At 39.9% G+C, this 16,491-nt stretch overlaps 2 protein-coding genes across 2 annotated transcripts in view; both read right to left on the bottom strand.

Annotated features, from left to right (window-relative positions):
* Positions 1-3,710: 3,710 nt before the first annotated feature.
* Positions 3,711-7,821, bottom strand: LOC103138376 (solute carrier family 22 member 13-like). Its single transcript, XM_016671741.1, has 11 exons — positions 7,268-7,821; positions 7,082-7,185; positions 6,714-6,868; positions 6,437-6,605; positions 6,247-6,367; positions 5,363-5,457; positions 4,973-5,187; positions 4,783-4,891; positions 4,496-4,702; positions 4,312-4,409; positions 3,711-4,275 (listed from the first exon to the last, which is right to left on the bottom strand). The coding sequence occupies exons 1-10, from the start codon at positions 7,637-7,639 to the stop codon at positions 4,361-4,363; spliced, it is 1,596 nt and encodes a 531-aa protein (XP_016527227.1). The 5' UTR covers positions 7,640-7,821; the 3' UTR covers positions 3,711-4,275; positions 4,312-4,360.
* Positions 7,822-9,892: 2,071 nt separating this feature from the next.
* The window catches only part of LOC103138419 (solute carrier family 22 member 13-like), a 10,144-nt gene continuing 3,545 nt past the window's right edge, over positions 9,893-16,491 (bottom strand). Inside the window, exons 4-10 of the mRNA XM_007552594.2 lie at positions 15,121-15,289; positions 13,931-14,051; positions 13,452-13,546; positions 13,148-13,362; positions 12,393-12,501; positions 11,434-11,640; positions 9,893-10,684 (exon numbers count right to left, since the gene is read on the bottom strand). Coding sequence (XP_007552656.2) covers positions 10,615-10,684; positions 11,434-11,640; positions 12,393-12,501; positions 13,148-13,362; positions 13,452-13,546; positions 13,931-14,051; positions 15,121-15,289 — 986 coding nt within the window. The 3' untranslated portion in view covers positions 9,893-10,614. The remainder of the gene's footprint in view (positions 10,685-11,433; positions 11,641-12,392; positions 12,502-13,147; positions 13,363-13,451; positions 13,547-13,930; positions 14,052-15,120; positions 15,290-16,491) is intronic.

Below are 16,491 nucleotides of genomic sequence, written 5' to 3' on the forward strand. Positions count from 1 at the left end.
GGAGACCCAACAACTGAACCAAACCAGGAGTCCAATGTTGATGTGGAGACCAGGCAAAAAATTCCACAAATGGATGATGCAACTCTGACAGAAGATGTGGAGGAAGTTAAAGACTCACTTGATTGTCAAAGTCACACAGAAATATCCAGTTTGACTGAAGATAAAACACAACAACATGAACCATCTGAGAAACCAGATGTTGCTTCAATGGGTCAGGTCAGCAAATGTGGTTCTGAGGATCTGAATGGTCCACAAAATCCTGCGGGACATGTGATCGAAGAGGAGGCCAGTCTTGTAATGAATGAAAACCAGTTGGCAACAACCAGTTCGAACAGTGAGAAAGAAAACACTGCAGTTCAGAAGAAGGCTCTACCAAGAACAAACTCAAAAACCAAACTAGGATCCTTGTCCAAAGGAAGGAGTCCTTTGACGAAGCTGTTTACATCAACTGGTAATGACAAAGCAACAAGAGCAGAACCAAAGGATGCAAAGAAAACTGATGTGAAACCCGGTGGTGGACTGTTTGGAAGACTGTTTCAATCATCCTCTGACACAACAAAAACACCTGCACAGCCAGAGAAACATACCAAAACTAATACCGCTAATGAGACAGCAGAGATGGAACAACAGACTAAGACAGAAGAGAATCAGGAGAAGGAGAAAATTTCTGAAGTTGCACCTTTGGAAACAGAAGCTGCAAATCAGACAAGCTCAGTGCTTTCTGAGGAAACTATCCGCACATCTATAGATACGGTCAACTTGTCCCAGGAATCCATCAAAGGAACCAATGAGGATCTGCCAACTCCAGAGAAAACTGAAGAAAACCCAGCTGATCAAGAGTCAGACTTAAATATCACTGTAGCTACAGATCAGTCTGTAAGTGATCCAGAAAAACAACCTGAAATCCTCCTGACTGACACGAATTTACCGAACCCAGGCCCAGAAGAATCAGTCATTCAGTCGACACCTGAAGGAAGCAGTGATGAGCTTTTAACTCATCCTGTTGTTGGTGATAACTTCAGAGAAGTTGCACCTTTGGAAACAGAAGCTGAAAATCGGACAAGCGCAGTGCTTTCTGAGGAAACTATCCGCACATCTATAGATTCGGTCAACTTGTCCCAGGAATCCATCAAAGAAACCAATGAGGATCTGCCAACTAGACAGAAAATTGAAGAAAACCCAGCTGATCAAGGATCAGACTTAAATATCACTGTAGCTACAGATCAGTCTGTAAGTGATCCAGAAAAACAACCTGAAATCCTCCTGACTGACACGAATTTACCGAACCCAGGCCCAGAAGAATCAGTCATTCAGTCGACACCTGAAGGAAGCAGTGATGAGCTTTTAACTCATTCTGTTTTTGGTGATAACTTCAGAGAAGTTGCACCTTTGGAACCAGAAGCTTCAAATCAGACAAGCTCAGTGCTTTCTGAGGAAACTGTCAGCACATCTATAGATTCGGTCAACTTGTCCCAGGAATCCATCAAAGAAACCAATGAGGATCTGCCAACTAGAGAGAAAATTGAAGAAAACCCAGCTGATCAAGAATCAGACTTAAATATCACTGTAGCTACAGATCAGTCTGTAAGTGACCCAGAAAAACAACCTGAAATCCTCCTGACTGACATGAATTTACTGAACCCAGACCCAGAAGAATCAGTCATTCAATCGACACCTGAAGGAAGGAGTGATGAGCTTTTAACTCATCCTGTTGTTGGTGATAACTTTGGAGAAGTTGTGAGTTCAACCCATGTGGGTGAAGGATCCATACAGATAAGTACCCACGAATTTCCTCCAAATTCAGACAAACTGCTTGACGCACCTGATGAAACGGGAGGAAACCTGATCAGTGAAACACTTTTCAGCTCCAGTGCTGAAAACTCACAAGATCAGACCAACTTCTTTGATTTGTCTGAGAGCTTCAGCCTTGCAGGTTCCTCCTCTCTGAATGCCTCAGCTGAGACTTCTGCAGCTCTTCCTCATGATTTCAGCTTGATAGACACTCAGCCACTGTCAGGTGAGACAGAGGCTTCCCTCGTAATGACAGATCCACCACCTGACCCCGACTCAGCATCTGTAAAGCAAGAAGACAATGAGGACCCTTTCAGTGGAGTCAACCAAACAAATGACCAGATTGGTGACTTCGACATATTCGGCTCAAGCAACGATCTCTTCTCTCAGCCTTTACTTTTTGATGCGCCCCACACAAATGGAGCAGAAGTTTCCACAAATCAATTTTCTGCCTTTCCTGATGACATCTTTGGAGTTAGCCATACCTCAGACAGCACAGTTCTGTTTCCAGTGCAGCCAAACAACTTCAACGTTTCTAACTCATTGAACGATTTGCTCGGATCTGACGCATCATCTACTGTGGCTCCTCCCACTCAAATAGATCTTTTTGCTGGAGACATTTTTGGCACAGGTGCACAGTTACTCCCCATAGCTGAACCAAGCAATGCTGATGTGTTTGGAGATAGTTTGTTGGTCTCTGAAGGTAACAACACTGAGCAGAAATCAGAAAGCAGCAGCTGGATGGACGATTTGCTTGGTTAATGTCGGGCTTTTGTTTTAACTTCTGTTTACATATCCGACTCTGGCAAACCAGTGGATACACATTATAAAGAAATCAACTGTAAGTCTTAACCAAATTATATATTTTTACCAAATTCAATCAGGTTAGAATTTTTTTGTTTGATAAATACTCTTTCAATAAAGAACAATTTATGTACATAGTATATTATGGATAACGTCAAATGATTTGCAGGAAGATTTTTTTGTTAATAGACACGAATATAAGAAAGATTTAAGAGAAGATATATGAAAATGTATCTTGTAAATGAATAGTCCTTTCTCTGAATGTATTCATCAGTGATTTGTGGAATAAACTTTCAAATGTATGGACTACGACATGATTGAGTCATTTTCTATGTTTAATGTAAACAGGATATATTTACCTTTTTTTGGGTAGGAAATATGTATTTAAGTCCAGGTAAAATAAAGATAAAACAAAAAAGAAAATCTAATCTGCGTGATAAAGGCAGCCCATATTCCCATGGACTGCAATAACAGGCTCTATCTTGCTGAAAAGCTGCGGCCCCCCGATGGCCATTCGTGGAAATGCAGGACTGATGGGGGATTTCCTCCCCACCCCCACCAAGAATTTTTTTCGGCATAAGTGTACGGAAGAGGATTAGGGCCACTGAAAAAAGAAAAAAAAAAATCTGACTTTTTTTTCTCATAATTCTGAGATTAAAGTCAGAACTGTTTTATTTTTTTCCAGTGGCCCTAATCCTCTTCCGTACAAGTGGCCTCCACATTTCAGTAATCCAACATGAAGGGAGCAGAGAGAGGAAAGATGTGGCAAAAGAACTGAGGATGGGAGTCGAAGCCTATAGCCTCTGCATGCAGGGCACCCACTCTAACCACTGCATCACGCAATGCCATGGACTTACATTCATCAGTGAATCTGATGAAAGGTCACTTTCACATACATATTGACTGGACACAGTGATTTTTTCTCAGGTTGGCCCCTCAGATACGATGGTGACCCAGCGGCTTGTTCTAGTTATCAAGAGATGATGCAGGATGGCAGAGGGTGCTCTAATTAAGTGGTCCTCAGGTTCATTTGTCTCATATGTTGTAGATGTGAGGCTTAGAAACACAAACAAGATTCACTTTCAGTCTAAACCATATTTATTTTTCTCTTGTTCAGTTTGCATCGGGCTAATAAAGGTGACGTGCGAGTGTTACAATCAATGAAGTCTGCATTTTACACACATCTGAGCTTATTTGCTGATTTTGACAATGAAAAAGAATTTAGCAATAAGATAAAAATCTTAATTATGAAGGAAATATATGGAATTTTTTTAAAATCTGTGACTCCTCAAAGTAAGTCCAATATACAGTATTCCACATGAATAGAGTTATATAATTCTTGCAGCTCATTCTGGGCAGTTTTTCCTTGCAATGTGTTGGAGTAATAGAAAGATGGTAAATTTATGCAGCACTGTTCCAGTCATACTGACCACTGAGAACTTTACATATTTATACACCAATAAACAGATGAGTAGGTAACTTGGCCGGAGGCAAAAGCTGGAATCAAACCTTCAACCTGCTGATTGAAAAACAACTGAGACTGCATAGCTTAGAGGTAAAACAACAGGAAAGTTGTGTGCTTCCCGGGCGTTGTGGATTTGAGCCACAAAGAACTCAGCTCTTGTTCTTGCAACCTCAGGTAAAAGAACAAATCTCTGTTCTTGCAGAATAAATATTTGCCTCTCTCAACGTAGCTAAGGTTCGGTAAACGATAACCATGGGTATTGCCAGTAATGTATGTTGAAACAGGTAGACAGGCAAAAGTTCAGAGCTTAGTCGACTCAGAAGGTAAATGGGATTCTGATGGTGTGATTCTGAAAGACAGAAAGTAAAAAAAAAGTGAAAGATGACGCATGATGAGTAGCTTCTCCAGAGATCTGTATCGACCACACTTGTCTACCTGTTTTTCTCAGCCTCTTCAGCCGTCTCAGGAAGCTCAGTTTTCTTGGTCTCTGGGAGCAGGAAGCCAAGGACTCCGCCGATGATTGTCAGGCTGCTTGAAATGACGATGGGGATGACCCAGTGGTACACGGCCAGCATGTTCAGCAGCGGAGCCAGTAACACTCCTGCTCTTGCTGCTATCGAGCCCAGAGCGGTGGCAGTTTGTCTGAAACGTATTAGATGACTTGACTGCTAATGCTGTCCAAACACTGGTGACTTTACACTGACAGCAAGAAGAGCTCCTACCGAACTGATGTTGGACTCAACTCCTGGATGTAGACACATGCTACAGAACCAGCCCAGACCAGGAAGAAGCGAGCGGCCACAGCCAAAGACGTAACAGCGACAGCATGTTCTAGGAAAGGGGATAAAAGAAAGAATGACAAATAGACCAACATTACATGTTGTGTAACACCAATCCATACAAAAGGTTTACCTTGGGGGACAGCAACAATGAGCAAGGATGAAAGTCCTCCTATTGCCAGGGTAAATATGAATAACGCTTTTCTCCCAAAAATCTCCAACAGCCACATGGAGAGTAGATTAGCAGGTATTTCAAAAGCACCAAAGAGGAACTGGGTCAAAAAGATGCTAAAGCCGAGGCTTCCCATGTCTAAGTACAGGCAGTAGATGCAAAGGTTCAGTGAAAACCTGAAAACAGGCAGAGGTCAGGTAGTCAGAGTCAGAAACAACTAATTTAATATTTCAGGTTGACAGCTGGTCAGTTATTCTGGAATAAGCCAAACTCAGCTCATCTGGTTTAGCGCAGTAAAGATATCGATTTGTTCTTGTGATGTCCAGTTTTTGTTTTGCATTACTCACTTACCAAGCCAGTACCACAGTAAGGAAATATCTGGTGAGTAGTGGGGACCTGAAAATGATCTTCATGCCACCGTTGTTTGGGGTTGTGTTCACGGTAACCTGTGATAGAAATTCTGGTTAAGAGTGTACTCAATCCTAGATGAATACAGTTAAAACAATTTGATAAATTATGACTGCGCAGACAAAGCATTAAGACAAAATTATTACCTAAAAACATCCAACTAATCATTTGATAAAGGAGACATTTTGAAGATTTTAAGGCAAAGAAATGTTTACAGACTGGAATTTCAATGAAATACTTTGTAAGCTGAATTATTTCTGAATCAAAGCAGAATAGATAAAGTCTTAGCATTAGCCTAGTATTACAGCTAGCTACTGTAATGCTAGGATAGCACTACAGTAAGCTACTGCTACCTATAGCCTAGCATTACAAGCTAGTAGCTAGCTAGGCATTAGCACTACAGATAGTAAAAGTAGTGCTAGGCTAATGCTACTGATAAAAACTTTATCAGTAGCAGGAAGATGCAAGTTTACAGAGGACTGTAGCTGTGTGTATCTGATATATCTTTGGAAACAAATAATACAACTCATTTCAGGAAACTTTCTGAACCTATCTAAGACCATGATGAAGCAGCACATCATGTGCTGTAGAAAGTTGGCTGGGGACTAAATATCTATTTCTGTTGAACAAAAAGATAAGAAAGGCTACAACTATAAGTGCTACACAATCACAAGACTAGATCATGTAAGATTATTAAAATATCTGGTATAAGGTATCAGGCTGGCCTCTGTATTGCAAATCCAGATGAGTTTTTGAGAACAAAACAGTCCCAGTCGGTGTATCTCTACTGAAAACTGATACTTTAACAGTAAGTTGGCATCCTGAACCTTTTCCAGCAGAGAGTGAGGGATCGGCTGTTTGTTAATGGCTGCTGCGTTGGCAATGAGCTGCTTTGCCTCCTCTGTCCGTCCCTTGTTTAACAGCCACCTGGCTGACTCTGGGATGAACCTGGTCAGGAAAAATGAAATGTAACTTAAAAGGTAATTGGAAACAGCTGACTTTTAAATCCTAACACACCATATGTAGACAATAACCACTGCAAGAGGCGCTGCACCGATCAGTTGAGCCACTCTCCACTTTCTGATGCCGTAGATGGTACCAGCCAGGACGCACTGACCGACCGAGCCGAAGAGCTGCGTCACACATGCCCCCCATGACCTTTTGGACACGCCGATCCATTCGGTGGCTGCAGCAAGGAAAAAGCACAATGCCAGAAGCAACAGACACATGTTTTGCATTTATAAACTCTTAAACAGCATGCACAATTAAAACAAGACAAATGAAATATACATACACAGTATAATACAGTTGACTCGATATCCACCAGCTCCAACTCCCATGAAGAAAATGGACGCTAAATATAAGTAAATGCTGGGGCACAGAGCTGTTGTCAAGGTGAACACAAACAATATTACTGCTGGAATTTGAGTTGCTCGTTTACGACCGAACCTGCAAGAGTAAGGAGAGACGATGCAATGAAAGCCAGACAGGAGAAAATGTGTTGCCCAACGAAACACAGCAAAGTTTGCGTTTGCAACTTTTCACCGGGTGAAAAATGTCAAGGTGTTTCGACATTTCTTTTGCAAGGCACTCTAGATTTGAGGGCTAGAAACCTGACATTGTAAAAAGTGGAGATGAGTCTGCTTTGTTATTCCCACTTACGATTCAGCAAAAGGTCCAAAAATGAGAGAACCCAGAAGGATTCCGGCCAGAAATACAGTTTGTATCACTCCCACCATGTTGGACTGGCCACACACCAGATCAAACTGCAAACATTTACATCATGCATGTTTCAGTGGATCTTAATTGACTGAATGACAAGTTAAGAGTTTGTACTCTAACACTTACATCGGTAACTATGGTGGATTCATACAGCATGCTGCCATAAACCCATCCGTCCCTGCAGCCTGTTGTCTCATTGAGTCCATACGCCCTGATATCCTGGATGTCCCAGTCCACAGGGACGAACATCCGACACCGACTGAAGCTCCCATCCTCCTCCCTGGGCACCGTGAGGTTCAGCTGCTCCTCTATGGTCAGGTTAGCAGCTCTGAGGATCCAGTCCGTGTTGCAGTGTCGCTCCGGGTCGGACTGGATGAAAAGAAACCCGGACATCAGAAAACCCTGGCAGAAGTTTGGAAACGCGAGCGCAGTCAGAGTAAGCTGCTGGAACAAGCCAAACTCTCCGATGTTCCTGAGGATCTCTCCAAAGTCTGCCATGTTGATGTCACTTCGCTGTGTGAAGACAAAACAACAGATTTAGGCGACGTTAACGTTTAACTACTTATCTCACCTCGAAGCAGGACAGCGGCACGTTTGATTTTACATTTAAAACAAACTAGAACCCAATTACTTTGCAGAGGAATCTTTAGGAACGCATCGCTTATCAGAAGGCATGTCGGTATTCTAAGGATTTTGCTCACAGTACATCCATATAGCTGGATGTCTCTGTAATTAAAAGTAATTTGGTCTGAAGTTCATCCAGGACAGTTTTATGTTGCTTTGTCAGATGTTCTGCACTCTAAGGTTTGCAGTAAAACAATGACCTTTGAATTTTCTTACAGTTCTCTACAGTTTATGGACAACACTCTAGATAACCATATTTGCATACATAGCATATGGATTATATGGAGTCCACAGTATAGCTGAGTCATAAAGTGTCGCATGAAGTCCAAAGAACTTCATTTTATATATATACATATATATATAATATTTTTTCCCAGCTGTTTTGTAGAAAAATGCTACAACCACCAATTATATATTTTTTCTGCTTTTGCTTTTTTCACACTTTAATGTTTGAGTCTTTGTTTCATCAAGCTAACTCCAAAGTCAGTTTTTAAACAACATAAACTAAATTAAGGGTTTTTTATGGTCTTGTCCAAGACTGAACCCTGGGGAAAAAAAGATCAAGAAGAGTTAAATTTAATTGATGTAAAACTCTTTGCAGTTATCACAAATCCTAGTTGGCAGCTATTCCTACCAAAGTTAGCACAACCAGTTTTGTTGCTTCATTATTTGAAACACATTTTTCAATTTACTCATGTAAATTTTGTTCTATGAAACAATATGTTTGATCATCTGAAAAATTTAAGTCTGACAAACGAACAAATCTGTAAGGGGGCCAATATTTATTCAGACTTTTTGTAAATACAAAAAGTATTTAGAATGGTTTAATGGTTATTAAAGTAAAAAATGTTCACCTCCACATATCTGCACCATGCAAAGCCTTTACTGTGCACAACTGGCTACTTTAATTAGTGCAGGTAACGGAATAAAAGCGAAAACCAATAAATTACCTTATAAAAGATCTCCAGGGGCTTTAAAGGCTAAACGGGCCACGTGAGTGTCAGTGTGTCAGTGTAAACAGAACGGATTAAAAGGCCACAACTCAAGTCAACATCAATGACGCAAACAAGTTAAAATGTAATCAGGGAAACAAAATGGTTTGGTTTACGTTAAATGTCAGTCCCACATGGTTTAAAACAAGCTGTCAGCAAACCAAGTGCAAGTGTGTGTAAGTGAGTGTGTAAGGTTTTGAAAAGGAACTCTGAATCTGAAAATGTAGTTTTATCTCAGCATAGTGAAATATAAAAAATACTTTATATTTTATAAATAGTTTATATACATGTAATTACATAAGACAATGTGAGAATGTATATTTACTCTTTTACAGTATATTAAATATTAAGGGTATGATGTACTTGCAGTATCTGGCCAGTAGGTGATGTCAGATTATAATACTTTCCTTAAAATAGACAGCAGGTGGGTGTACTTTATCTTTATCTTAACAAGTAATATGTCACATCAGTGGTGATTACTTTAGTTTCTGAAAGCTATTTGTCATAAAAAAGGAAACAGGTTTTTATCTCTGCTCCTAAAAATATAGATACTGACTGGTGGTAGGTAAACAAAACTAAGTGTTTATAGCTGTAGCTGGAAAATTGTGAATGTAGATGAGAGACAACGTATGATGGAGAGGAACAGGAAGGACAGTAGAAATCTGGGCTGTTGCCTGGCAACACCGACTGGGACAGTCCTCTTTAAGAGACAGTTTGGGTCAAATGGTGATTCTAAATTGTCTCGGATTCTCAATCTAAAATACGATCTGACCCAAACTAGATGAATCTGCACTGCACAGAGAAGATTTAAAATTCAGTTTTTGACTTTTTTGTGTGTGTTTTTGTAAGAACGTGCTTTTTTTTTAGACATTGTACCACCTTATCAACCTAAAATCCAGAATACATGGACTATAACACTTGGAAGGGCATTTTTCTTCACAGATTATAAAGTTGTGATTTGTGAAACATTCATTTTAATTGCAAAAAATAAGAAAAAGAATCTCAGTTTTCTTCTCGGGTGCTGCTTCATCTTGTACACCCCGTGGATAGTTTTGAAGGCAGTGTGCTCTTGGGAACTTTACTTTTAGAGAAATTTGAATTTCTTTTAGTATGAAGGTAGAAAAAGAAGCTGCAAAACATTCAACAGACTTTTCTTGTACTCTGTTAGAAGGCAAATGCCTCAACAATATGCATACACTGATGTTTTAATATGTAATGTTGATGATTTTTAGACTAGAAAACTCAATTCATCCTGAAAATATATAGCTTTTAAAAACAGTCAGACCTCAATAAAGAGTCAATAATATTTTTATTGAAAACTGTGCAGTTAATGTGAGAGATAACAAAAAATAAAACACTCTATATAATAATGAAGCTGCACAAGCTGTAAGACATAAAGATTTTCAACATTTTCATATAACAGCAAACAGTATAATGAGACACGAAGGATTCTGTTAAAAGGGTTTTCTGTTGATGTTGACACAAATGTGACAAAAAGCTCAGCCATTAGTCCTGATTTCATACCTCTTTTTTCTGTAGCTGTAAATTTGTATTTTTCCCCCCACACAAAAAATATAAGCGCATGAGTTAAAACAAAAAAAAAAACAAAACAACAAAAACAGATTGATTATTCCATATTTGTAAAAGTGGATTAGGTTGTAACCTAAATACCACTTAGAAAGGAGTACAAAGAGAGGAGCTAGAAACAAGGTTCTTTTAACTATTGAGCATTATTATCAATAAACAATGTTTGACAATTACAGGAGATAAAATAAAAATCCACCGATTAGCCGTAGCTACACACTGGAGTTCCAATAGAGGCCAGATTAGTGCACTAAAAAAATTAAACAAAACAGACTACAACTTGGTTGATTTGATTTGTAAATCTTCATTTGAGTCTTGTTGGTGATTTGTCTTGTTCTTCGTCCTGTGGTGAGAAAAGAGAAGATCTTCAAAACCAACAGCATTTGAACAAAACACAAAAGATCGTCAACAAAGAGGTAAATACAACCAAAACAAACACGCATGTCTGGCGCAAGCGGGAGAAATTGGTTGTGGTCTTTTACGAAAAACAAAGAAATCCTACAACCACATTTTTGCGAATAACGAAATTGTGCTCAGTGTCTTCTTCAGAGGTTTTTGTGTTGTTTACTTCAGTAATTTTTGGTGCAGCGCCACCAGAGGCAAGAGATTTGGATCGTTTGACACAGTGCAGTGTGAAAGTGAACTGCACCAGCTGAAAATGAAACAAAATGTAACAAATATTGCAATTTTGTTCTCCAGTCAAACCAAGGTTTGACTATAAAGTGTTAAATCAGCCTAAATAACTGAGATCTGCCTCTTGGTGTTTTGTCCCCCTCAGAATCTTTTAAGAAATGCAAATTTACTGTTTAATCTGAATATCAGTCATGCCATGGTCAAACACAGAAAGTCTTTTTGAGTTTGCCGTCAGGGCTCTGAATGGTGTGACGTCACATAAAAACCAGATTTATGAGCAGATTTTGACATTTTAAGTTCAGTGGTCCTGAACTGAGGAGAGCATCAATCAGACATACAAAAAGCAAAAATTCTCATAAAAAGGATGAACCAAAAAAGGCAAACATTTGTGTAGTTTTTGTGGATTGGTCCTGCCGGATGATGATCTCAGACAGTGTTGTCCAAATCCAGCTTTCTTACCAGTTGCCTTCAGCTTGACGGGTCGAGTCGGGGAGTTCTGTTCTTCTGGTCTCGGGAAGCAGGAAGCAGAGGGCTCCGCTGAGGATGGTGAGGCTGCTGTAGACCACGATAGGGATGGACCAGTGGTACACGGCCAGCATGTTGAGCAGCGGGGAAAGCAATCCTCCGACTCGACTCATGATGGAGCCCAAACCCGAGGCAGTTTGCCTAAAGCAAGGACAAGTCGTTCCTCAGAGGTTTATTCAACAAACAGTTTCTGTCTGCTTAATGTACTGCTTTAAAAAAAATGTTAAATTACTACAGCAGACACAAAATTAGTACCGAACGCTACCACTTGAGCGCCCACGAAAAGTATTCACCGTTTTGGATGTTTTACCCTTTTTGTTGCTTTTTGCAAATCAATCATCAACAAAATATTGCTTTTTAAAAATAGAAATGAACAAAAAAAGCTAATAACTCCTACAAAATAATGACAATTACATACAAATATGAAACATAACATAAGTATCATAAATATTCACTGCTTTTAAAGTAACTGACCTAATTCAACAAAGGTCCAGTCAATTTGTGATAGCTGAAGAAACATGTGTCTGAAAGGTCCATTCACTGGTTTATCAGTAGTTTTTATTTTACGTTTCATACTTTTATTCGATTGTCATCGTTTTGTAAAAATCAGTTTTAACTGTAAAAGTTTTTTTTTTTTTTTTTTTTTTTTTGGAAATTCCTTTGTTAACAGAGCCACATTTTGTTGATCCTGACTGATTTGTAGAAGCAATAAAAAGGGTCAAACATCCAGAGGGGTGAATACTTTCTATAGTACATCCTGAGTGAGAGTCTGCGGTGTAACACGGAACAACAAGGCGTCACATTTCACATTTAAAATGACTTGATCAAAACAAGACCAGATTGGAGAACAGGATCGTTCTTGAAGGGAAATACGTTAACGGGAGTCAGCTTACCGAAAAGACGTCGGGAACAACTCCTGAACATATAAGTTGCATATAGATCCGGCCCAGTTGGTCAAAAAACGTCCACCAATGGCTAATGCAGTGACAGCAATGGCACTACCTGGAAAAGACAAAAAAAAATAGAAACTTAGAAATATGTTATAGAGGCTATAACATCATGAATACAAAGCATTGACATTCACATCCTTTTTTAAAAATGGTTTGTATACTGATGAGTGTATTAAACATCTTTTTTAAGAGTAAAAATCAAATTATTTCAGGACTTCCAAGTCAGGAAGATTGTCTTGTGACACTGATGATATGTTCAAATCATTATTAGGAGTTTATTTGAAATATAATAACTAATCCTACACACGGACAAAAGGTAAATAATGAGTTTTGTTCCATAGTTTCTGCCAAATTACCAAACTTTGTTTAATAAGCCTACAATCACAGACGCAATGCAAATAAACTGCATTTATTCTCCTCTAGTCCAAAGCATATAGGAACTGATCTCTTTAAATTTTTACATACATATATGACTGCAATGCTTTTTTAAAAGACAACTTGCTGCAATGCAATGTTGCTTCAGCCACCACAAGGTGGGAGCAACGCACTAAGCTGTGTGCTGAGAAAACGAACAGAGAAGAAGAAACTGGTGGGGTTGTATAAGCAAACATTTCTGAAATAATTCAAGTTTTGGTTAGGAAAATGCAACCATGCAACATTAAATCGAGTCAGTATGAAGTCAGTTAATGAGGCTTTACTTTGAGGTACGGCGAGGATCAAGAGACACAGAAATCCTCCGATCACAAGAGTGGTGATTAGTGACACTTTTCTCCCCACCGCCTCCAGCAGCCAAATGCAAATGATGTGAGCCGGTACTTCAGAGAGCCCAAACAAGGCCTGAGTCAGGAAGATGTCCAAGCCAAAGTTTCCCACATTCAGCGAAAGGCAGAAGTAGGTAACATTCAGGGAGAACCTGCAGAAAACCAAAACATTGTCATATTTCTAATTTTTTTCTTTAGATATCACAACTCCATGGGAAATGTGTTACGCAGTGTAACTTACCATGCCAAGATGATGGTGAGGAAATACTTCCTCAGCACAGGAGATTTAATAAGACATATTATGCCTCCCCTTTGCACATTTTCTTTGATAGTAATCTGTAATCAACACAACATCATGTCAACAGTTGCTGTTATTATAACTAATCAACTAATATGACAACGTTTCATCTGTTCTAATTCGCTGAGTTGGTAAAAACAAGACCTTCATTGCAAAAGTAGCAATATTCTACATTTAATCAGATTGTGTCAACAAACTTCATCGTGTTTTGATTAAGATTTTTATCTGATCGCATCGTTTCCCCTCCACTTCTGCGTAGCTGAGAAGTGGAGGGAAAACGTTTGTCACAAGGCACTGAATTGTCCTAAAATGTTTTTGTTTTTCTTTACGATTACTGTATGAAACCCGTTTGACTTTTATTAAATTACATTTATCATTGTCTGTTTGGAGACAGACGGAGACAGAAAGGCAAACAGTCGCACCTTTTCCAGGAGAGAGTCTGAAACTGTGCGTTTGTTAATGGCCGCCACTTTGAGGATCAGCTCTTTAGCCTCGTCTGTCCGTCCCCTGTCCAACAACCATCTGGCTGACTCTGGAATAAACCTGTGAAAAATTAGATGGATACTTTCATTAGTCTCCTTTATTGTTCATCTGTCTCATATGTCAATATCGTATGAAAGAGGCTTAAACACCAGCTTCACGGTTTTACACATCAGATACTGTCGAACGCGTATTTTGGTCTCCAAAGTTGGTGCACTCTGACAGAACTTTGAAAGGTTTTATGTTTAGAACTACATCAAATGTGTTTCATATATGGCAACATGTGTTGAAAGACTGCGTGTAACAACAGCATTACAAGCTAAACATGCATCAATCAGTTGCTCAGAGACGGGAATCAGACAACTTTCTCTTGGCTTGGCGGGTCTGACCTGTGATCAGTATGTCGAAAGCTGAAAATGTTCATTTCTTTTTTCATGGTTCAACAGTTTTTCTATTCTTAAACACACCATCCAATAGCATGTACACTGGCTTACAGTATTCGCGGATTTTGCTCTGCGACGCAACTCCAAATTATTCGCAGAAAATCTGCCTGATCACAGAGTTTTGAATAAAGAATATCTGAAATATTCTAAAGAAAATTCGCCTCAAATTAAAATACACAGAAACAATGCAACTTGACATGCTATTGGCTGGTGTTTGCAAAGCAGCCAATCCAGGAGCACCGTTTATTTTCTTGGCACTGATTGGCTGAACCACCAAAAGGAGAGATAATGTAGATGCTAGCTGCTGCCATTGTGCTAAGACAGTTTCCACTGTGTGCATTGATGCATATTAAGGTATAATTGCTGTCTGAACTATTATTTATTTGTAGTTTTGGTTTCAAGTACATGCAGATCTTAGCTATGTGTGAGTGGCTGTTGTCCCTAACAAACACAAACACCAGGAACCCACTGTACTATCCATACACAAGGATAATCTTGTAAATCATTTGTTTTCTGTTGGTTTGAAAATAAATCAGAGAACATGTAGCACATTTCCCTCTCTTTCAAGAGCGGTAATAATTAGAAAAAATGTGAATTGCTGGTCAGACCTTAAGCAGAAAATGCAGAATTACGCATCAACCCAGAAAACCCTGTTGCAACGTTAAAGAACAAAAAATCTTTCCACAGACCATATGTAACAAGTGATCACGGCAAACGGAGCAGCCATGACCATTTGAGCCAGTCTCCAGTCTCTGATGAAGTAAATCAAGCCGCCGAGGATGGCCTGTCCAACAGCACCACATAGCTGAGTGATGCAGGCGCCCCAGGACCGTCTGGACACGCCGATCCATTCAGTGCCTGAAGGCACAAAACATGTAAACACTTTGATTGTGGAAAAGAACACCTGAAAGGAAGAATAATGTCACAGGGAAGATACTCTTGGCATAGCCTAGCAGTGGTTACAATAAATTACAAGTTGATAATATCAGTTTTCCCGTGGGCTTTATGAGGCATCAGTGGTATGCACTTTTCTACCAGCACCTAGCAGCACGGCTCTACTCAGTTCAGGTGGTTTTCCATTACAACTGAATAACAGCTCTATGAGGTGGGGTTGTCATATAATTGGGCGGCCAAAGAGTCCAAAAAGTAGTGCTACATGATAGGTACGCAACACAAACACAACAATGGAGGACATGGAAGCCATGCTGGAAGCAGTCTGCAGCTTCTTGTCAAACTCAGCTGCTGCTGTGAGTTTTTACAAATTGCCGATTGGATTATTGTGCGGGATTGGCTCTTGTAAATGGTAAATTGGTGATGGTTGCACAGTAGCTACAGTTCCACCAGCTGGCAAGGGGGGTGAAGTGTCTTGCCTAAGGACACAACAATGGAGGCAGACGGAGTGGGGCTCGATCCAGCAACCCACCAACTGCGGGACAAACTCCCACCACCATTGTCACCATCATCCAGAAACAGGGAGTTGTGAGGCAACCAGTGAGTCCATCCACTCTGTACCCTTTCAGTGATCATTTGTTTCCTTCACTTGGACCCCCAGTGAAGAAAGTTCTAAAAAAGCCACTGGCACCATGTAACCTTTACTGGTGGAAAACCCTTATGAACAAGTAGAGCCGAATAGAGGGGAAAGGAACCTCGCTGAGTAGGTACTGAAAGGGACTGAAGGTCAGAAGACACTTTATTAGCACACTTAATGCTCTCGATTTCACATGAGGGACAAACGTGACCACTTCATTCAACTTCTAAAAAAGAACCCTACCAAACTACTGCCTTATGTATCAATAAGGCATTCTCTAAGGGCGATCTTCCCTCATAGTCATGACCAGTTGTTGGTTGCTCTAGAACAGTGGTTCCCAAACTTTTTCTTCTGTGCCCCCCCAGTGGTTTCCAAACATTTTCTGCGCCCTCCCTATGGATTACAAATGGCTGTCTGGTTGAAACGAAGCATGTGACGAGGTGGGGGGGGGAGGCAAATGAATGTACATAGCTGAAAATAGACACCAACATCGGTAGCCTACAAGGTACTTGTTAAGCTTAAGGTTCTGTAT

This window comes from Poecilia formosa, unplaced genomic scaffold, assembly GCF_000485575.1.
Source record: "Poecilia formosa unplaced genomic scaffold, Poecilia_formosa-5.1.2 Scaffold49, whole genome shotgun sequence".
Taxonomy (NCBI): Eukaryota; Metazoa; Chordata; class Actinopteri; order Cyprinodontiformes; family Poeciliidae; genus Poecilia; species Poecilia formosa.

Coding starts and splice junctions, on each gene's coding strand:
- LOC103138376 (XM_016671741.1), bottom strand. CDS start 7,639: ATGGCAGACTTTGGAGAGATCCTCAGGAACATCGGAGAGTTTGGCTTG. Junction 6,869..7,081: donor TTTGGACCTTTTGCTGAATC/GTAAGTGGGAAT, acceptor TTACTCTTGCAG/GTTCGGTCGTAAACGAGCAA. Junction 4,892..4,972: donor CATTGTTGCTGTCCCCCAAG/GTAAACCTTTTG, acceptor CCCCTTTCCTAG/AACATGCTGTCGCTGTTACG.